General features: G+C 40.6%; 1 protein-coding gene across 1 annotated transcript in view; it reads left to right on the top strand.

Annotated features, from left to right (window-relative positions):
* Positions 1–19,751, top strand: part of LOC115088412 (tubby-related protein 4-like) — a 281,728-nt gene that overhangs the window by 93,429 nt on the left and 168,548 nt on the right. The window contains exon 3 of the mRNA XM_029596655.1: positions 8,158–8,319. Coding sequence (XP_029452515.1) covers positions 8,158–8,319 — 162 coding nt within the window. The remainder of the gene's footprint in view (positions 1–8,157; positions 8,320–19,751) is intronic.

The following is a 19,751-nucleotide window of genomic DNA, read 5'->3' as shown; positions in this document are numbered from 1 at the left end:
AATAGTTCTCTCTCTTGTTGGTTCCTGAACCAATTGCTCCATGAAGCAATCATTTATTAAAAAAGAACCCAACCGGTCTTCTAATCATTCACCATCACTGACAAAAAGGAAAAACTTTTATTTAACTCAAAAATATTATTTTTATATTTTTCGTTTTAGTCTATTTTGTAAAAATCAACTCTAATCCTTAGAAGTATGATCAGCAATCTCTCTGTAGAATAATAAACACAGCCCTACACGGCCGGTGTTTCACAAAACATGCTTCCTCAGGGGCGTCTGAGATTGTTATCACAAGAATCCTTGCCTAAAAATATCAAACATAAATATATTTGACAAAATATTATAATCTGAAAAAGCAGAGAAAATATCACTTATCTTAGACACTGAAGGCTACCGTTTCAAGATGGACACAGCGTCTCAACAGTCTTCATCAGGAAGAGGAAACGAGACTGACGTGAGTGTCTTGTTAAATACCAAAGGGTATGATGTCACTAAAATGCAAATTATTTTTCAGGTGATATCGCCAAAATCAACAAAGCATTATTGTCAGAAAAACATCTAAGGAAAACATGTAAATCTAGATCTGTATTAAGACCCCTTGGACTGACAGTGTCCAACCTGTAGATCCAGCGTTGCTCAGATTTTAAAAGCCGTAGTTCGCGATCACCACCGCGCCAGCGTTCTGGTACGTGATCAATCGCACAAAAGGACAAATCCTCAAACTGGTGTTTGCAAGAAATGCAATGAGCTACCAGCGGTTCATCAACTCTGGAGTTCTTAATATTTGATCGATGTTCGATCATTCGTGTCTTCAACAAGCGTTTTGTCTTTCCGATGTACAGTAAATCACACGGACACTGAATTAAATAAATGATCATCGTAGATAAACAAGATGTTATGTATGTTAAATAAATCGTATATCCTGTGCTTAGAACAATTTTTTTCTTTTATCGACATCGATACCGCACACACAGAGCAATTGGTGCAGGGTTGGTGAGACCCCTTTATGTCATTGTCTGGCATTGAAGAATTATAGAAATCAGAATGAACCAACTGTTGCTTCAGATTCGCTGCCCGTGAGAAAGTGATTCGAGGAGGAGACTGAAACACCTCTTGCATTTGGAGCACATGCCAATTATTGAGAATAGACTGACGAATGATGTAAGCTTCTGATGAAAACGGAAGGATACAAGTATATGCTGGGGGTTCTTCAACAGACCGTAGATGAAACAGCCACTCTCGATGGGCAAACCTGGCTCGTAAGTAAGCTTTTCGGATGCAAGAGCGAGGATATTCTCGCTGTAAAAAACGTTGACAAATCTTTTGCTTGCATTTCAAAATCTGCAAGGGTGGTGCAAAGATGTCTAGTACAGATACATTGGCTCACCGGCAGATTGGATTTGAAAGGCCATAGATGAGCATTCTCAAAATGCAGATATGTATTTAAGCAAACAGATTTTCGAAAAATGCAGGTCATAAAACCTTCATCTGTCATGGAAATCTGAATATCCAAAAAGGAGATGGAGGTGCATTGAATCTCTGCAGAAAATTTCAGATGGGGATTGCAGGTGTTCAGCCAATCCAAGAACTATTTAAAGCTGTCATTGTCACCTCTCCAAAGAACAAACACGTCGTCAATATATCGTTTCCAGACAATCACTTGATTTTGAAAAGAATGATGATGCAACCATTGCTCCTCAAAACTATCCATATACAGGTTGGCCAAATTGGGGGCCATGGTGTCTCCCATTGCAGTACCTTGAATCTGCTGATAAAACCTTTGATTAAAGGCAAAAAAAATTCTCCTTCAATGCAATCTGTAATAATTGTGAAAGGTCGCGGGTGTCTTTCAAAAAAGGAATTAGCAATATTAATCATCTCATCTTGTGGGAGTAAGGTATATAGTGCCTCTACGTCCAAGGTCACTAGTTTTAAATCTGTAGTATCAATCTTCAGCTGTTCAAGATATGTCACCATATCAGAAGAGTCTCTAATAAAAGAGGCCATCTGTGGAATGAAAGGGGCCAAGAACCGATCAATAAATCATGATAAAGGTTCTAATAAAGAACCACAGCTAGATACTACTGGTCGCCCAGGCGGATGTTGGAGATCCTTATGGATTTTCGGTAAGGTGTAAAATACCGGAACCTGCGGATGAGATTTAATCAAAAAGTTTGCCTCCTTGGCAGTCAAAAAAACCGGATTTCAAACCATGGTTTACCATTTTGGAAATGATTTTCTGAAGTGTCTCTGTAGGATCTTGATCGAGAGATTTATAAAATCGAGTATCCTCTAGCTGGCGATTGATTTTTCGTTCTTAAGTAATGCAATCCTGTAAAACAATCTTGCCACCTTTATCCGCCGGTTTTATTATTAAATTTATAGCTGAATGTAATTCCTGTAAGGCAATCTTCTCAACACGCGACAAATTATAGAAGGGTTTGGAAGCAGAATTGGTTTTCAGCGAAGCAATCTCCTTAGATACCAGTTGGTGTAAAACACCTTGATAGCTGGATCTTCCGATCCAGAAGGGGTCCAGGTAGATGGATTAGATATTATTGATGTATCATCACTTGGGAATTTAAAGCAACAGTTGGTTCATTCTGATTTCTATAATTCTTCAATGCCGGACAATGACATAAAGGGGTCTCACCAACCCTGGCTTTTAAGGACTATTGCATGCTTGAGAACACCTAGCACGAGTGTCTATTTGCGGCTCAGCTCCTCAGTCTCAGAAGGGCTGTCAAGAAAGGGCGGTAAAACTCACAACAGCACTGACCATTCTCATTACAGGGTCCCAGTGTTACTAAAAGAGCCCACAACTCTCTACATTCATAAGCTTCTCAGTGCTAAACTTAGTCTCCCTGTTCTTTTTCTCTTCAGCATAGATGGTTAACGGACTTGTATATAGATCACGTTGGTTTTACTCTAAAGTCAAGCTTCAGTAGTTAGTCTTCCTTCATCTTTCCTCAAAGACTCTATTTACATAGAAACATATATAGAAACATAGAAATGACGGCAGAAGAAGACCAAACGGCCCATCCAGTCTGCCCAGCAAGCTTCACATTTTTTTCTCATACTTATCTGTTTCTCTTAGCTCTTTGGTTCTATTTCTCTTCCACCCCCACCATGAATGTAGAGAGCAGTGATGGAGCTGCAACCAAGTGAAATATCAAGCTTGATTAGTTAGGGGTAGTAGGGGTAGTAACCGCCGCAATAAGCAAGCTACACCCATGTTTATTTGTTTTACCCAGACTGTGTTATTCAGCCCTTATTGGTTGTTTTTCTTCTCCCCTGCCGTTGAAGCAGAGAGCTATGCTGGATATGCGTGAAGTATCAGTTTTTCTTCTCCCCTGCGGTTGAAGCAGGATATGCATTGAAAGTGAAGTATCAGGCTTATTTGGTTTGGGGTAGTAACCGCCGTAACAAGCCAGCTACTCCCCGCTTTGTGAGTGCGAATCCTTTTTTCTTCTCCCCTGCCGTTGAAGCAGAGAGCTATGCTGGATATGCGTGAAGTATCAGTTTTTCTTCTCCCCTGCCGTTGAAGCAGAGAGCTATGCTGGATATGCGTGAAGTATCAGTTTTTCTTCTCCCCTGCCGTTGAAGCAGAGAGCTATGCGTGAAGTATCAGTTTTTCTTCTCCCCTACCGTTGAAGCAGAGAGCTATGCTGGATATGCATTGAAAGTGAAGTATCAGGCTTATTTGGTTTGGGGTAGTAACCGCCGTAACAAGCCAGCTACTCCCCACTTTGTGAGTGCGAATCCTTTTTTCCACATTTCCTCTTGCTGTTGTAGCTTAGAGTGATGTTGGAGTCACAGTAACCATGTGTATGTTTATTGAATAAGGGTATTATCTCCAGGCAGTAGCCGTCATTCTGGCGAGCCACCCACTCTTTATTGACGGCCTCTTGATTTTATGGATCCACAGTGTTTATCCCACGCCCCTTTGAAGTCCTTCACAGTTCTGGTCTTCACCACTTCCTTCGGAAGGGCATTCCAGGCATCCACCACCCTCTCCGTGAAGAAATACTTCCTGACATTGGTTCTGAATCTTCCTCCCTGGAGCTTCAAATCGTGACCCCTGGTTCTGCTGATTTTTTTCCTATGGAAAAGGTTTGTCGTTGTCATTGGATCATTAAAACCTTTCAAGTATCTGAAAGTCTGTATCATATCACCTCTGCTCCTCCTTTCCTCCAGGGTGTACATATTTAGATTCTTCAATCTCTCCTCATAAGTCATTTGATGAAGACCTTCCACCTTTTTGGTGGCCCTTCTCTGGACCGCCTCCATCTTGTCTCTGTCTCTTCGGAGATACGGTCTCCAGAACTGAACACAATACTCCAGGTATCTGTGTCTGACGTGGCTGAGGCCGCGCCTACTGACGGTGAGGCTCACAGGGCTCCTCCCTGCAGGCGGAGACATCTCACCTCGGCCCAGGGGTTCACACTTTACAAAACGTAACAGATACAAGGCAATTTGGTTATTCCTCGTAAGACTGAAAAACTTGAAGATCACGGCAGGTACTTGAACATGTGTGCTGTTAGTTTTCCCAAAATTGTTACTAATACTCCGGGTATATTTAGGACCTATCTCCTGGAGATTTTACATGTCTCGTCCAAAGCCCTTCCAGCTATAAGAAAAGCCTTTTTCCTACTGATGGGTGGGAAGGGCAGGAGCTCTGTTCAAGAGGTCCCACATGAAGAGGGAAACTTACTGTCGAGAGTTTAAAAAACATCACTGGTATATTGGAAAAATCCAGTGATGGAGAAGAAACTAGCAGAAGGACATTTCTTATCACTTTGTTTTCCCTCAGGACAAGGACTCGGTTATGAAAGTTTTGTTGGGTTTTTTTTTTTTTTTTTGCAATAGGTCAGCTTTAATTTATGGTCAAAAAGCTTGGTTATTCCCAAATGTTTCCAAAACTGCTGATGATCATAGACATATTTGGCAATGTTTGTAGTACGTTTTCCATATAAATGTTTACTGTTTATTTAATAATGTGAAATTTATTTTGTTGAATCTTCACAGATTGTTTCTTTTCATATTCTAGGGACTATAATTTGGTAATATCTGCTTATGGCTAACTGACAAGTTAGATATGTGCTGCTGTTTCCTCTTAAACATACTTTTCTCTGCATTTTAATTTCTTTTAAGGATTATGCATGGAACCTGATTGGACTTGTATCATATTGTAGATTCTGGAGAGATTATTTTTGCTTTTATTTTTTATTTTGATAAAGCTTGGATTTCAAGTTTTGCACTTGTGTTAAATTCGAAATGCAAGTTAAGAGTAAAAAATAAAAAAAGCTTCTGATTACTCCATCTGAATGGTGGGGGAGCTGAGAACAGTAAGAATGTTCACTGGAGAGGAAGGTGTCCTTTCTTTGGGTTGATGGCTAACGTTGTGTAGGGTTGATGGATGTAGCAATTTGCATGTTGATGCTGTCTCTTATAATTGCCTGATGATAATGTAGTAATCAGTTACAAAATTAAATGATGTTGGAAGCAAGGAGGTGGAAGGGAGCTGTATACAGAATTCAATTAGAATTTCCCAAAGTAGAATTACAGCCAACTGTATTCTGTAGATTAATGCCCCTAGAATCCTGATTATTTGAGGATATACAGTTTTGTACATTCTTAGTTTTTCATACACTGCTCTTCACTATCTTTAGCTTTTTTTCTTTCCTTGTGAAACAATAGTAATTCCAAGCCCTCCAAACATATCCATGTTGCCAAATCAAGCAGTGAGCCAGAATGAATGAATGATTTATTTATAAACCTTTTTATATTTCACTTTTTCTGAGCTAGTCTCAAAATGGATTACAATCAGATTTAAATTAATATTCCACTGTCACAGTTTACAGTGGATACAGGAACAAACATGAAGGTAGGGGAAATAAACTGATAAGATTAGAGAAATATACAATACAGGGTTTTGTTGTAGGGTGATAATGTCTGTATGTAAGCATTAGTAAAATAGCCTGTTAATCATATGCATGCTCATTCTTGGAAAATCGTTGTCTCCCTGAAGAATATCCTAGGATTTGGGCTAGAGAGATCCTGCCATAATGGTCTTTGTATTTGTCCTCTGTCTAGTCTGGACTGACTTCTCCCTCTTTTTTGCCTATTTACCCAATGTTCACTAGCAATCTACAAAATATGAAGAAACTAATTTGTATTTTCATTTACAAAAGTATGTGATATCCAGTGTTTTCATAAAATTTATGGTGTAAAAAATTTTATGGTGTAAAACTAGAGCAGCTATTGCTGAATGTAGCAAAGAATCGAAGCAAAGGCCGTGGCCAGTGCTCGCTTGATTCAGTTGACAGGAAATATCTTTAACTTGGAAAGATTCCTGCGACCAGTGGCATGGACTTCTTATAAATCCGCTATATAACTTTCTAAGCCTCTCCTCCTCCTCCTTACACACTTTCCCGAGTTCCTTATTCTCTGTCTCATCCCATGGATGTTTCCTGTTCGCTTTTGCCACTGCTGCAGATGAGTGTGATATGTGGTAATGGATCCCATGGCTTTTACCTACCCTTGTGCATTGTCTAAATGTACATCCTAGAAGTTGCACGCTGCTTTTCTGTTGATAAGCAGGCTGAATTAACCGTTACCATGTTGGTGTTTTCATGTGACATTGAATGGACTTGTCTTTCCAAGGTAGTAGAGCTTTGAACTCTACTGAAGATGTATGGGAATTCCTGTTCGGGCATTGCCTTGTAAGCCTCCTCAGTCATGTTTTGTCTGAGCAGATGTACAGATGTATAATCAGTCTCTCCTTTCCCATGTTACTTCAACTTCTTAAATGTAATCTTTTTCCTCATTTTTTCAGTTAGTAGTTGCTTCTCTGCCTCTGCAGAACCCACAACAGCACTTTTCATTGCTACATAAAAAAAATTCTCAGGGCCCTGCCGCCTCAACATTTTGGTCCAGAAGAAGAAAGGAATAGTAATTGGATTAAAAAATTACATCTGACAGCCATGAGCTCTGCTAGCGATGTCTCAGGCTGGAGCATGATCAGAAAATGTGTTGTCTGTGGACAGATGTCTGCACCCTCCCAACATTGCAGGGTGATGCACAATGAGGAGCTATATAAATCTCCTCAGAATTGCAGCAGTGCAGTGTTGCATGATGACATCACCCACATTTAATGGCTAATTTGTCCTGTTATCTGCATAAAGTAGGATGTACCTTTACCTCATTCTCTGGCTTTTCATTGCCACTGGATGTGGTTAAGGCAGTTGGCTTAGCTGGGTTTAAAAAAGATTTGGACAAGTTCCTGGAGGAAAAGTCTATAAACAGCTCCCTAAGTCAAGTTGACTTAGGGAGCAGCCACTGCTTATTACTGGCATTAATAGCATGGGATCTGTTTAATGTTTGGGTATTTCACAAGAACTTGTATCCTAGATTGTGCACTATTGGAAACGGGATACCCTCTGTCTGACCCAGTATGGCAACTTATGTTTTCACGCTCTTACAGTAAGCAAACTTGCTAACATTAAGGCGTGTTTTGGCTGTAGATAAAAAGTTTAGAACTGCAGCACTGAGCTTTGTGATTAGTTACAGTGTAATTTTTGCTGCATGAGTATTGGAACATATTAAATCTTCTACTAATTTGGCTGTACAAGTGCTGAACCTCACATATTTGTACACAGTTTTTCTATAATGTGTTTATAACAGACTAATGAGATTTGGGTGTGGGGGTGTGTGTGTGTGTGTGTGTGTGTGTGCAGATACTGCCTAAACTCTTCATATAATGAAAGTTGAATCAGCCTTCACTTCAGGCATTTGTGCATCTTATGGTAAAAATGACCATGGAACAATCGAACTGCACATACACATTGACACTTGGTTGGTACCACGGTCCAGCATGCTTTGTAATTATTTTTCTTTCTATCAGAGGTCATGAGGTATTCACAAGAAATTTATATTGTTCAGTCAGGATTTCAAACCATGTGTCTTATTGGTGCATGTCGTTTGTGTGTTGGCGAAATGGCACTAAACCCACACAGCTGAAAGGAAAAGGCATCACTGGAAGGCTGAAACGTTAGCTTGAGTTCTTACCATATTCCTGTGTTTCTTTGAAGGCCAACCCATGCAGCACAGTGTTATTCCATAAATAAGGTCTTCATTTTTTTTTGGTGTTTCAAGGTGAGCGACTTTACATGGAGCCATGACGGCACGCAAGCCCTCATCTCGTACAGGGATGGATTTGTGCTTGTTGGGTCAGTGAGTGGACAGAGGCACTGGTCATCAGAAATAAACTTGGAGAGTCAGATCACCTGTGGAATATGGACTCCTGATGATCAACAGGTAACCAATGTTTTCTAATGTGATTTAATCTTGATTTCTTTTGTCTTGTACAATTTGGTAAGATCTGAAAGTAATATTTATTTATTTATTTATTTATTTATTGTTTTTGTTATACCGAGTTTCATGATAGGCATCACATCAACCTGGTTTACAAATAACAAGGAGTGTAAAGCATAACGTAACGTAAAAAAACAATATTTTCAATAAGAACCTTGAACTTTAAATACAGTGAATCAGAAAAAGGGAGAGGGAAAGTTACAAAAAACAAGGAAAATAAACTTGGGATGGAAGGGGAGAAATTGAACAGCACAATATTTACATTTCAGCTTATTGATACATTAGAATAGCAAGTGAAAAAATAAGACTATGAAACGGTACATAGGTAATCAAATGAATAAATATGACAGTTGTGAATGGTAATAGTATGATAAATATTCAGCAGGAATTAGTGAGAGAGGGTTTGAGGTTGGTTGATTCGTGTTTACATTCCATTATTGCATACGAGTTAGTGCTAGTGAGAGGAGGTTTTATTCAAGGCTTGGAAATGCTTTTTTGAAAAGCCAAGTTTTTAGTCTTTTCCTAAATGTTAAAGAGCATGGCTCTTGTCTCAAATCAGGTGGGATCGAGTTCCAGAGAGCTGGACCTGCTGATGAGAAGGCTCTGAGACTCAAGGATTTATGTTGGTAGGTTTTGGCCTTTGGAATTTGGAGTGACTCTTTGTAGTGTTCCCTGATAGGCCTGGCGGAGGTGAATTTTTTAAGTGGTATTTGTAGGTCAAGTTGCGTGTGTTGGTTGATAGTTTTGTATATGATGTTAATGGTTTTGTACATGATTCTATAGTGGATCGGAAGCCAATGGAGGTTTTTGAGAATAGGTGAAATGTGGTCAATTTTCCTGGAATTTGTAAGGACTCTGGCTGCAGAGTTCTGAACCATTTGTAAAGGTTTGGTGTAAGAAGCTGGGAGGCCTAATAGTAATGAGTTGCAATAATCTAGTTTGGAAAAGATTATTGCTTGCAAGATTGTTCTGAAGTCCTGAGTGTGAAACAGCGGTTTTATTCTTTTCAGGATATGTAATTTGTAGAAGCAATCTTTGGTGGTTAGGTTAATGAATGTTTTGAGGTTGAGACGATTGTCTAGGATGGCTCCTAAGTCTCTTACGTGGGTTGTTTGAAGGAGTGTGGGTGGTTTAGGAAGTGTGTTATTGTTTTCCGGTGATATGAGCAGGAATTCTGTTTTCGAAGCATTGAGTACAAGGTTTAGACTGTTGAGGAGAAGTTTAATTTCTAATAGGCAACTGTCCCAGTATTCCATTGTTTTTGAGATTGATTCTTTTATAGGGATTACGATCTGTACGTCGTCTGCAAAAAGGAAATGTTTCAGGCTTAATTTTGTAAGTAGTTGGCAGAGTGGTAGCAGGTAGACATTGAAAAGGGTGGGTGAAAGTGATGATCCTTGCGGCACTCCTCTATTAGAAGGGTGGTATTGGGATTCTTTATTATGAATTTTGACTCTGTATCCTCTGTTTTCTAGAAATGTTTTGAACCAGTTTAGTGTGGCACCTGTTAAACCAATGTTTGCCAGCTGTTTTAGAAGAAGGGCGTGGTTGACGGTGTCAAAGGCCGCCGAGAAGTCAAGGAGGATTAGAAAATATGCTTGGCCTTTATCAATACCAGAGAGTAGGTAGTCCATGAGTGAAATTAGTAGCGTTTCGGTGCTTGCGGCTTTGTGAACAATTTTTTTGTGTGTTGTGCACAGCATGTACCAACTTTTCTCTAGTAGGTTTAGCAGCCTCTTTACTTCTGTAATAGAAATACCAACAGCCCAGGTTTGATTACTCTTTCTGGCCCTTACCCTGAGCACTGCTTGCTCCTTCCTTTCTCATTTTCCTTCACTTCTGGAATGAGTCTAAGCCCACTACATCCAGTAGGGATGTGCATCGGTTTTTTGACGAATTAAAATATCGTACGATATTTCCTAATTTGTCATGTATCAGCGGTCCTTGAAAATGATAGGAAAACCCCACGAAATTTCCACCCCAACCCTTCAGATCTAATTATTTACAATCCCCCCCCCCCCCCCAACTTGCCTAAAGTCCCTGATGGTCAGCGGGGGTCCCGGGAGCGATGTCCCCCTTCGGGCCGTCGGCTGCCACTAATCAAAATGGCGCCAATGGCCCTCTGCCTTTACCATGTGACAGGGGCTATCAGTGCCATCCATTGCTCCTACCATGTGACATGGTCTGGTCAGTGGCAATGATAGCCCTTGTCACATGGTAAGGGCAAAGGGCCATTGGCGCCATTCTGATTAGTGGCAGCCGACGGCCCGAGAGGGGGATATCGCTCCCGGGACCCCTGCTGGACCACCAGGGACTTTAGGATAGTTTTTTGGGGGGGTTGGGAGGGTGGGGGATTGTAAATAATTAAATCTGAAGGATCGGGGTGGTTTGTTTTTGTTTTTTTTCGGATCGGGACAGCTGAAAAAAAACCAAACTGTTTCATTTCCTGCAGTTCTACGAAACCAGAAACGATTGCCGGTACGATACACATCTTTAGTATCCAGCACCTGGTGGCTGTGGCATGTTATTGCTTGTAGGAGGATTTAGGAATCTAGTCGGTATGAAACTCACCATACATTATCAATCATCCAAAATATAATTGCAAGAAAATTCCAGAGATTTGTAATATGTTTTTAGCAGTGCTTTTGTTCTTAACTTCTCTATTAAGATGAGTGTGCTTGGAGAGGAAATGGATACAGAAGGAAAAGGTGATCCTTTAAACAACAATCAGGAGTGGGAAATGTGAAGAGCTTTGAGCTGTAAACAGATGTGGGGCATGAATATATATATATATATATATATATATATATATATATATTTAATTGGATGGATGGGTGAGTGATGGGATGAAATGGAACATTTTCAAGGCAATAAGTAGGAGAGAGAGAGGATCTGTGGGGTAGCACCGAAGGAGATTGATGCATGTTCCTTGATGAGAGAGAGAGACTTGTTATTTGACATGTTGTAACACAGTTGTCTGCATAGATTCATTGATGGATTACAGATGCCCTTTTATGCAGATTATAGCAACTTTAGATTTCTCAGTTTGGTGGCAGAAATACATATAAAGTTTATCAAAAAATCAGGCACGTTATAGAGATGCATACTGCATAGGCTCTCACAGCTTGCTATATGGAACATTTCAGAACATTTTAATAAAAAATGGCCTCTGTCATAATGCAGAACGTTTCTCTCATTGAAATTGTAGAATGGGTACATTTTGAATGACAGTTTTATGTTGGCTTATGCTCCCTGCAGGGATATATGTTCAGACTTTTAGAAAAGGTTTGTTTGGGTGAGAGCTGGGAAGGCAGTGAAGGGGTGAGATTGGACCAACGTGCTTCCATTCTGGAATAAAGCATTGCTCCTTCTGAAATTGGTATCCCAGTTGGTGCCATCCATCTAGGTGTGTTTGGTTTGTTTCCAACATGTGCAGTAAATTGCGATACTTAAGTCGTGCACCTCCTGGGCTGATCTGGCAGTCCAGTGACAGTGCTGCAGCTGCTGTGTGGAGAACCTGAGTTTGATCTTCCGTCTGCCATGCTGCAGAGGCAAAGCTCTCGGCCCCAGGAAATGGAAGGACTGAGGGGGGAATGGTCTCTGCTATCGCTCAGTGATGTGACACCTATCGGCCAGGCTTGCTGTGCATATGTCCTGAGTTCTGCTCCATACCAGTGTTTCCCAACTTTTTCAAGCCCAAGGCCCCTCCCTACACTAACAAAAATTGCGTGACATATCACCCTCCATGAGGCAGGCAATGTGAACCTGGAGAAAGATTTGCACGGTCAAAAGAAGAACTAGGGAGTCGGTGAACGCCCTAACAGTCTCTCTTCCAAATCTTAGAACAAAAAGGAGAGAGGGAGCTGAGAGACGCTTGAACTCATCACCATGGACCAATTCCCTCTATGTACAAGGGAGAAGATGGTGTGGTCTGAGCAGCCAGTTCAGAGAGTTAGGTTGGCTGCCGCATGTGGCTACCTGAGCTCCTCAAATGCTGCTGCTTCCAGTGCTCAGAATGAGTCACATCCAGTGCTCACTGCATGTTCTTCCTGTTTTATGCAGTCTGGGGATAAGAGACAGGCTGGAAGGACTCAAAGGGAGAGATTCAGGAGGGGAAAGATGAGATGCTGTATGGATTGTGTGTGCTGCACCCTATTAGTAGTGCTGGTGATAGAAGTTATAAAGATGTACAACACTGAAATTGTACTGATAACATTTTGTCACTGTAAGTTTAGAGGACAGCCTTGGTGCTATCTTGGTTACCTGAGCAAGCCATGAGCATGTTGAGCTTTCAAGGAGAGTCTCTGTAATATTGCTGTGGCATCTTGGCATTGTCATGCACTGATATCAGTGTTCGGAAATAATAATATAAGCAGTGAAACATGTAAGTCAGGAGAAAGCTTTGATCTTACCCAGATGCCTCAATGATAGTAGTTTGTATGTATGGTAGACTGGAAAGGTTTTGGATCTGTCTAGTTCATGCTGGTTTAGCATCTATCAGTGTATGTTATAGAAATGACACAGTTGTTCCAATCATCTGGCCTTAGTTGTGTTTTGCAGACTTCTAAATGACTGATGTATTTTCTTATTCTCAGTTTGATCAGCTCCTTAAGTAAAGATAACTGACCAAAGATATTAGCTTTTGCTATTACCAGTCAATATTATGTAACGGTTAACAGATGAGTTGGAGTCTGTCATTACTGTAGTGTTTTACTGTTGGATTTGTTTACCCGTGCTGAGTTTCTCTTCTCATCCAATTCTTCAGGAGGTTGCAAAGAAATAATCTATCCTTTGATTTAGGTCACCTTATTGTATTTCATTGTCTGATCCTTAAGTGATCAGACATACCAGTGCGGAGTTCTGCTGGTGTAGTTTAGCTTTGGCAATAGTATAGTGCAAAACGGGTGAGCCAGCTCAGCTCTGCAGTGTATTGCGTAAAAAGTCTCTGCCTTACTGATGTACATAAGAACATAAGAAGATGCCATACTGGGTCAGACCAAGGGTCCATCAAGCCCAGCATCCTGTTTCCAACAGTGGCCAATCCAGGCCATAAGAAACTGGCAAGTACCCAAAAACTAAGTCTCTTCCATGTTACCATTGCTAATGGCAGTGGCTATTCTCTAAGTGAACTTAATAGCAGGTAATGGACTTCTCCTCCAAGAACTTATCCAATCCTTTTTTAAACACAGCCTTACTAACTGCACTAACCACATCCTCTGGCAACAAATTCCAGAGTTTAATTGTGCGTTGAGTAAAAAAGAACTTTCTCCGATTAGTTTTAAATGTGCCCCATGCTAACTTCATGGAGTGCCCCCTAGTCTTTCTATTATCCGAAAGAGTAAATAACCGATTCACATCTACCCGTTCTAGACCTCTCATGATTTTAAACACCTCTATCATATCCCCCCTCAGCCGTCTCTTCTCCAAGCTGAACAGCCCTAACCTCTTTAGTCTTTCCTCATAGGGGAGCTGTTCCATTCCCTTTATCATTTTGGTAGCCCTTCTCTGTACCTTCTCCATCGCAATTATCTTTTTTTTTTTTTTGAGATAAAGCAATATACCCTCTTGCTAAAACTAGGTTGACTGTTCCCCATTAAGCCATGTTTATCTATGTGGCCAATGATTTTGTTTTTAAGAATGGATAGTCTATAGTTTCTCAGATCCCTTCTGGAGCTCTTGGAACAAAATCTGCGTCACGTTGGCTACTCTCCAGTCTTCAGGTATTATGTCTGTTTTAAATGATAGGTTACAGACTACTAGTAACAGGTTTACAATTTCATATTTGTTTTCTTTTAGAACTCTGTGGTGGATGCCATCCAATCCTGGTGATTTGTTACTGATTAGTTTGTCAGTTTGATCTGTTATATCCTACATTATCACAAAGATTTGTTTTAGTTGCTCAGAATCATTAACTTCAATGACTGTTTCTGGCATGGGTCTGTTATCAATTTCCTCCTCAGTAAAGCTCAAAGCAAAGGAATCATTCAGTTTTTCTGCTGTTTTGTTGTCCTCCCTGATCATCCCTTTTACTTGTTGGTCATCTAGTTGGCCCAGTTGACTCATTCTCAGACTTTTAGCTTCAAATGTACATAAATGTTTTAAATTAGTTTTTACCTATGGAGCAAGCTTCTTTCCAAATTCTCTTTTGACCTGTCTACTACTGTTTTATATCTAACTTGCCAGTGCTTTTTCTCTTGCCTTTTTTCTTCATTTGGATCTGATTTCCCTTTTTGAATGATGCCCTTTTGGCTTTAATTGCCTCTCATCACCTCACCATTAAACCACGCCGACAGTTGTTTGGTCTTCCTCCAACCTTTTTAAATGCATGGAAAACATTATTTGGGCTTCCAAGGTGGTATATTTAAACAATGTCCACGTCTCATGCAAACTTTTAACCTTGTAGCCCTGCTTCTTTTCGGTTTTTTTTTTTCTGATTTCTTTGTTCTATAATAGTTTCCATAGTTCTATGTTATTGAAGTAGTTTTACTTAATGTCCTCTCTCAGTGATTGTATTCTGCTTTGCACTTTTCAGCACTTCAAAGTGGATTACATTCAGGTACTATAGATATTTCCCTATCCTCAGAGGACTTACAATCTCACAGGCTGATACAGTACAGTGCGCTCCGACGGAGCGCTCAGTTAACCTGCCCTTGGACGCGCGTTTTCCCTTACCCCTTATTCAGTAAGGGGAGGAAAACGCGCGTCCAACCCGCGGCACCTAATAGCGCCTTCAACATGCAAATGCATGTTGATGACCCTATTAGGTATGCACGTGGGATACAGAAAGTAAAATGTGCAGCCAAGTCGCACATTTTACTTTAAGAAATTAGCACCGACCCAAAGGTAGGCGCTAGTTTCTGCCGGCACCAGGAAAGTGCACAGAAAAGCAGTAAAAACTGCTTTTCTGTGCACCCTCCGACTTAATATCATGGCGATATTAAGTCAGAGGTCCCGAAGAGTAAAAAAAAGTTTTAAAAAAGAAAAAAAAAATTGGAAGTTGGCCGGCAGCTGTCGGGCCGAAAACTGAATGCTCAATTTTGCCAGCGTCCGGTTTCCGAGCCCTTGGTTGTCAGCGGGCTCAAGAACCAACGCCGGCAAAATTGAGTGTCGGCCGTCAAACCCGCTGACAGCCGCTGCTCCGGGTCAAAAGGAGGCGCTAGGGACTACTGTGAACACAATAGTTACTTTCAGTCACCAATCGTGTGGTGAATGTGACATGTGCATAAACACTATGGAGGGAGGTATGTGGCAACATCCTGTTACTGGGAGAATCTATAAGAAGAAATTCCATACTGACTGTTAATTCTCAAAATGTGATCTATTTGTTACGTGCACATGTCCTTAATTATGTGTTGGGTGCACATCTAGACCGTCTGTTACATACTTAGAAATTGGGGGCGCCTATTGTTAAATATTGTTTACAAAACAACGATACGTTTGAGCAACTCTGGTGGACTATTTTGTACGTGGTGCATATCCCCATTAGAGGTGGTGGAATTTGTTGCCAGAGGATGTGGTTAGTGCAGTTAGTGTAGCTGGGTTCAAAAAAGGTTTGGATAAGTTCTTGGAGGAGAAGTCCATTAATGGCTATTAATCAAGTTTACTTAGGGAATAGCCACTGCTATTAATTGCATCAGTAGCATGGGATCTTCTTAGTGTTTGGGTAATTGCCAGGTTCTTGTGGCCTGGTTTTGGCCTCTGTTGGAAACAGGATGCTGGGCTTGATGGACCCTTGGTCTGACCCAGCATGACAATTTCTTATGTTCTTATGTACGGGCTAGTTTAAATTACAAGGAACAACATTGGATTTATAGTTTATCATCATATTTCCCTTTTGGGATGAATGACAATATTGAGTGGATGATGCTAATTTAAAACAATAAGAGTGTTCTTATTGGCTGTTTTGGAAGAGGTTTACTGACAGCCATTGTTTAAGGTCTAGTCCAAAGAGGGTTTAAAAACTGGGGTTAGTAAAATGGCAGATCCTTATCGGGAACGCTATGGCTGCATTTAGATGATTGAGCGATATTTTGAACTAAGACACGTATGTGGTTTTATGAATTTAAGTTTGTTTTTGAGAAATGGTTAATATATTTTTAATGTTGTGGGTTTTATTTTTAGATTTTTGAAAATAGATTTGTTTGAGCCCCTGAGGCAGGAGTCCTCCGAAACATGAGCTGTGTTGGGCCGTTAAACGCAAACTTCTCTAAACGATAAGTGTCTTTTATAAATAAAAGCAAATTCATGGCGTATGTCCTCCCCATGAGCACATTCCTACAGGGAGTTCAAACTGAAGTAAAAAGTACCAAAAAAAGACAAGGTCGGAGTCAGTCTCCCAAGTGCAAAAGCCGTGATTCATCGAAAATGGAAAGAAACTGCTTTAGACACTGAGAACATCCAAGAAGCACCGTACTAAAACTCCATTGGCACAAAGGAGAAAGGCACTGGCTGCCTTGATGCTGAAGGTTACGGCCCTGAAACCTTTCAACAGTAAGACTATTGTTCAGTGCAGGGGAAACCACACCAAATCTTCTTGCCAGTAAGCATATCCCGCTTACCTTGATACCTGAATCGGATACCTTTTTAATGCCACTTCAGTCTTTTGCATCTTTTTATGCAGAAATTATAGTTTGAGATCGTTCATAGCTATATGAAAAAGTTGGAATAGAAATTATTTTAAACAAATTCTATAGCTTTCTGCTGAACTCCAGTCAGTCTCCTATTCCACCATATCAGAAGACTATTCAGATTCATCAAGAGACAGCTCTCAGTTCCATGTACTCATGAGATAGATCCTTTTCAAGGGAGTATCCCAGATGTCTTGAAAGACATATAGGCACCTAAACAAACTATTGCTGTCCCAGTGCTTAAAGCACTTCAGTATCTCCAAACTAAAATGTGGTAGATCTGTCTCCACACTTCAAATATAAGATCCAGCCATATCTAGGATATAAGTAAATCCAATTCCCTAATGAAGCTGTAGTGTCAGTCCTGAGAGGGGATTGGAGAACGTTTGGGGGTATGTAAGGTGAGTGAGATAATTGGAGGGGGTTTAGGCTGTGTGTGGGGTGAGTGAAGGGGATTGGAGGGATTGTGGGATAGGAGTGTGAGAAGAGATCAGCCTCTCTCTCCTCATCCCGTATTTCCTCTACCCTAGTCTGGGATCCCCCCTTCTTCTAAAAAAAACCAAAATGGTAAAAGCTTTTCTTAAAGTTAAAATTACTGGCTTAAAAGGGAAGAGTCAATATGGTTTTAGCAAAGGGAAGTCTTGGCCAGGGTTGGGGAATTTCCTCTGGAAATCAGAGAACAGTGGGAGCAGTCCCAGCATTCGGCTGTCTCCAGATTTTGGTGCCCAAGGCACATGTCTACACTACCTATGCCTGAATCCGGCCCCAAGTCTTGCCTTACCAATCCTTTAGATTTTCTTTTTTTTTTTTAAGATGTAAATAAACACGTAGATAAAGGTAAGCTGGTCGATATAGTTTATTTAGATTTTCAGAAATCATTTGAAAACGTCCCCTGTGAGAGAGTGCTCAGGAAATGAAAAAGTCTTGGGATAGGAGGCAGTGGCTTCTTGTCGATTAGTAACTGCCAGAAATATACAAAACAGGAGGTAGTACTGAATGGTCAGTTTCCAAATGAAGAGAGGTCAGTATTGGTGTACCACAGGAATCTGTACTGGGACCGGTGCTATTTAACATATTAATAAATGGTCTGGAAAAGGGATTTGCAGATGACACAAAATTATTCAAAGTGGTTAGAACAGCAGTGGATTAAAGCTGGGCATCTGATTGGCAGGTAAAATTTAATGTGAGAAAGTACAAAATGATGCACATAGGGGAAAAAGAAATCCTACCTATAGGTTCTGTATTAGGAGTGACCAGGAGAAGAAACTTGGAGCTTTTGTGGACAGTGTATTGAAATCCTCAGCTTGGTGTGCAACTACAGTCAACAACAACAACAAAAAAAAAGCAAATAGAATGCTAGAAATGGTCTGAAAACAAAAAAAAATATCATATTGCCTCTGTATCAGTCCATGGTGTGACCCCACCTTGAGTATTCTTTGCAGTTCTAGGTGCAGTATCTCAAAAAAGACACAGCAGAACTAGACAAGCTGAAGAGGAGGGCAACAAAATTGATAAAGGGGATGGAACTGCTCCCCTGTGATTAGAGCTCTGACACTTTGAGAAGGGGTCATGAATGGGTTAGACTGGGTAAATAAAGGACGATTTTTTACACAGTCGAAAAAATACCAAAACAAGGAGACATTCCATGAAACCAAGAGCCAGCATTCAAAACAGATTACAAAAAATATTTTTTCAGTCAACATTCAAATTTTGGATCTGTTGCCAGAGGATGTGATGAAGGAGACTAGTATAGTGGGATTTAAAAGAGGTTTGGCAAGTTCCTGGAGGCAAAGCCTACAAAACATTATTAGCCAGAGACACTGTTGCTGCCTTAGTGGCAGCAACAGTGTCTCTGGCTCTGCCTCTGGCAGTGAGTAAGAAGAAATAGGTGCAATTTTTGGGATATGCCAGGTACTTGAGACCTGGACTCTGGCCCCTGTCTGAGAGAGAATACTGGGCTTGATGGACCTTGCTCTGACTGAGCATGGCATTTATTTTCTTATTCCTTTGCTCCCTCTTCTATTCTCTATTCCACTTCTCCCATCTCCCAAGCATAACTGGGACTACAGAGAATAACAGAACAAAGAAGAATTTAGGGTTTGGTTTTTTTTTAAATATAATCTTTATTAGTTTCCAGTATTAAGAAACATCATAAGAACATGCCACACTGGGTCAGACCAAGAGTCCATCAAGCCCAGCATCCTGCTTCCAACAGTGGCCAATCCAGGCCATAGGAACCTGGCAAGTACCCAAAAACTAAGTCTATTCCATGTTACCGTTGCTAGTAATAGCAGTGGCTATTTTCTAAGTCAATTTAATTAATAGCAGGTAATGGACTTCTCCTCCAAGAACTTATCCAATCCTTTTTTAAACACAGCTATACTAACTGCACTAACCACATCCACAACAAATATTAACAAAAACTCTTAAGTATGAACAAAATCTCTATAAAGTATTCCCTCTCTCAGCCCCCCCTCACACTATAAGGCAGTCGGGTAGGAAGCATCCAGAACCAGTAGAATCTGCAAAGTCTGTGCCGGGAAGCATATTTATCTCATATGCAGAGAGGCAAAGGCCTGATGAAGGCATCCCAAATTTTTTGGAATGAAGAGCTCCGAGTTGGTGGCTTCAAGGACCACATCTAAAAGTCCAAGCTTAGAAGATCGATCATTTCTTAGGAGTATCTCTGGAAATCCATTTAGCCAAGTATGTGTATTTTTGCAATACATAAACCTTTTATTTTTAAGC

This window comes from Rhinatrema bivittatum, chromosome 3 (genome assembly GCF_901001135.1).
Source record: "Rhinatrema bivittatum chromosome 3, aRhiBiv1.1, whole genome shotgun sequence".
In the NCBI taxonomy this organism is placed as follows: Eukaryota; Metazoa; Chordata; class Amphibia; order Gymnophiona; family Rhinatrematidae; genus Rhinatrema; species Rhinatrema bivittatum.
Note: the sequence above shows the minus strand (reverse complement) of the source record. Positions and strands in the feature narration are given on the sequence as shown.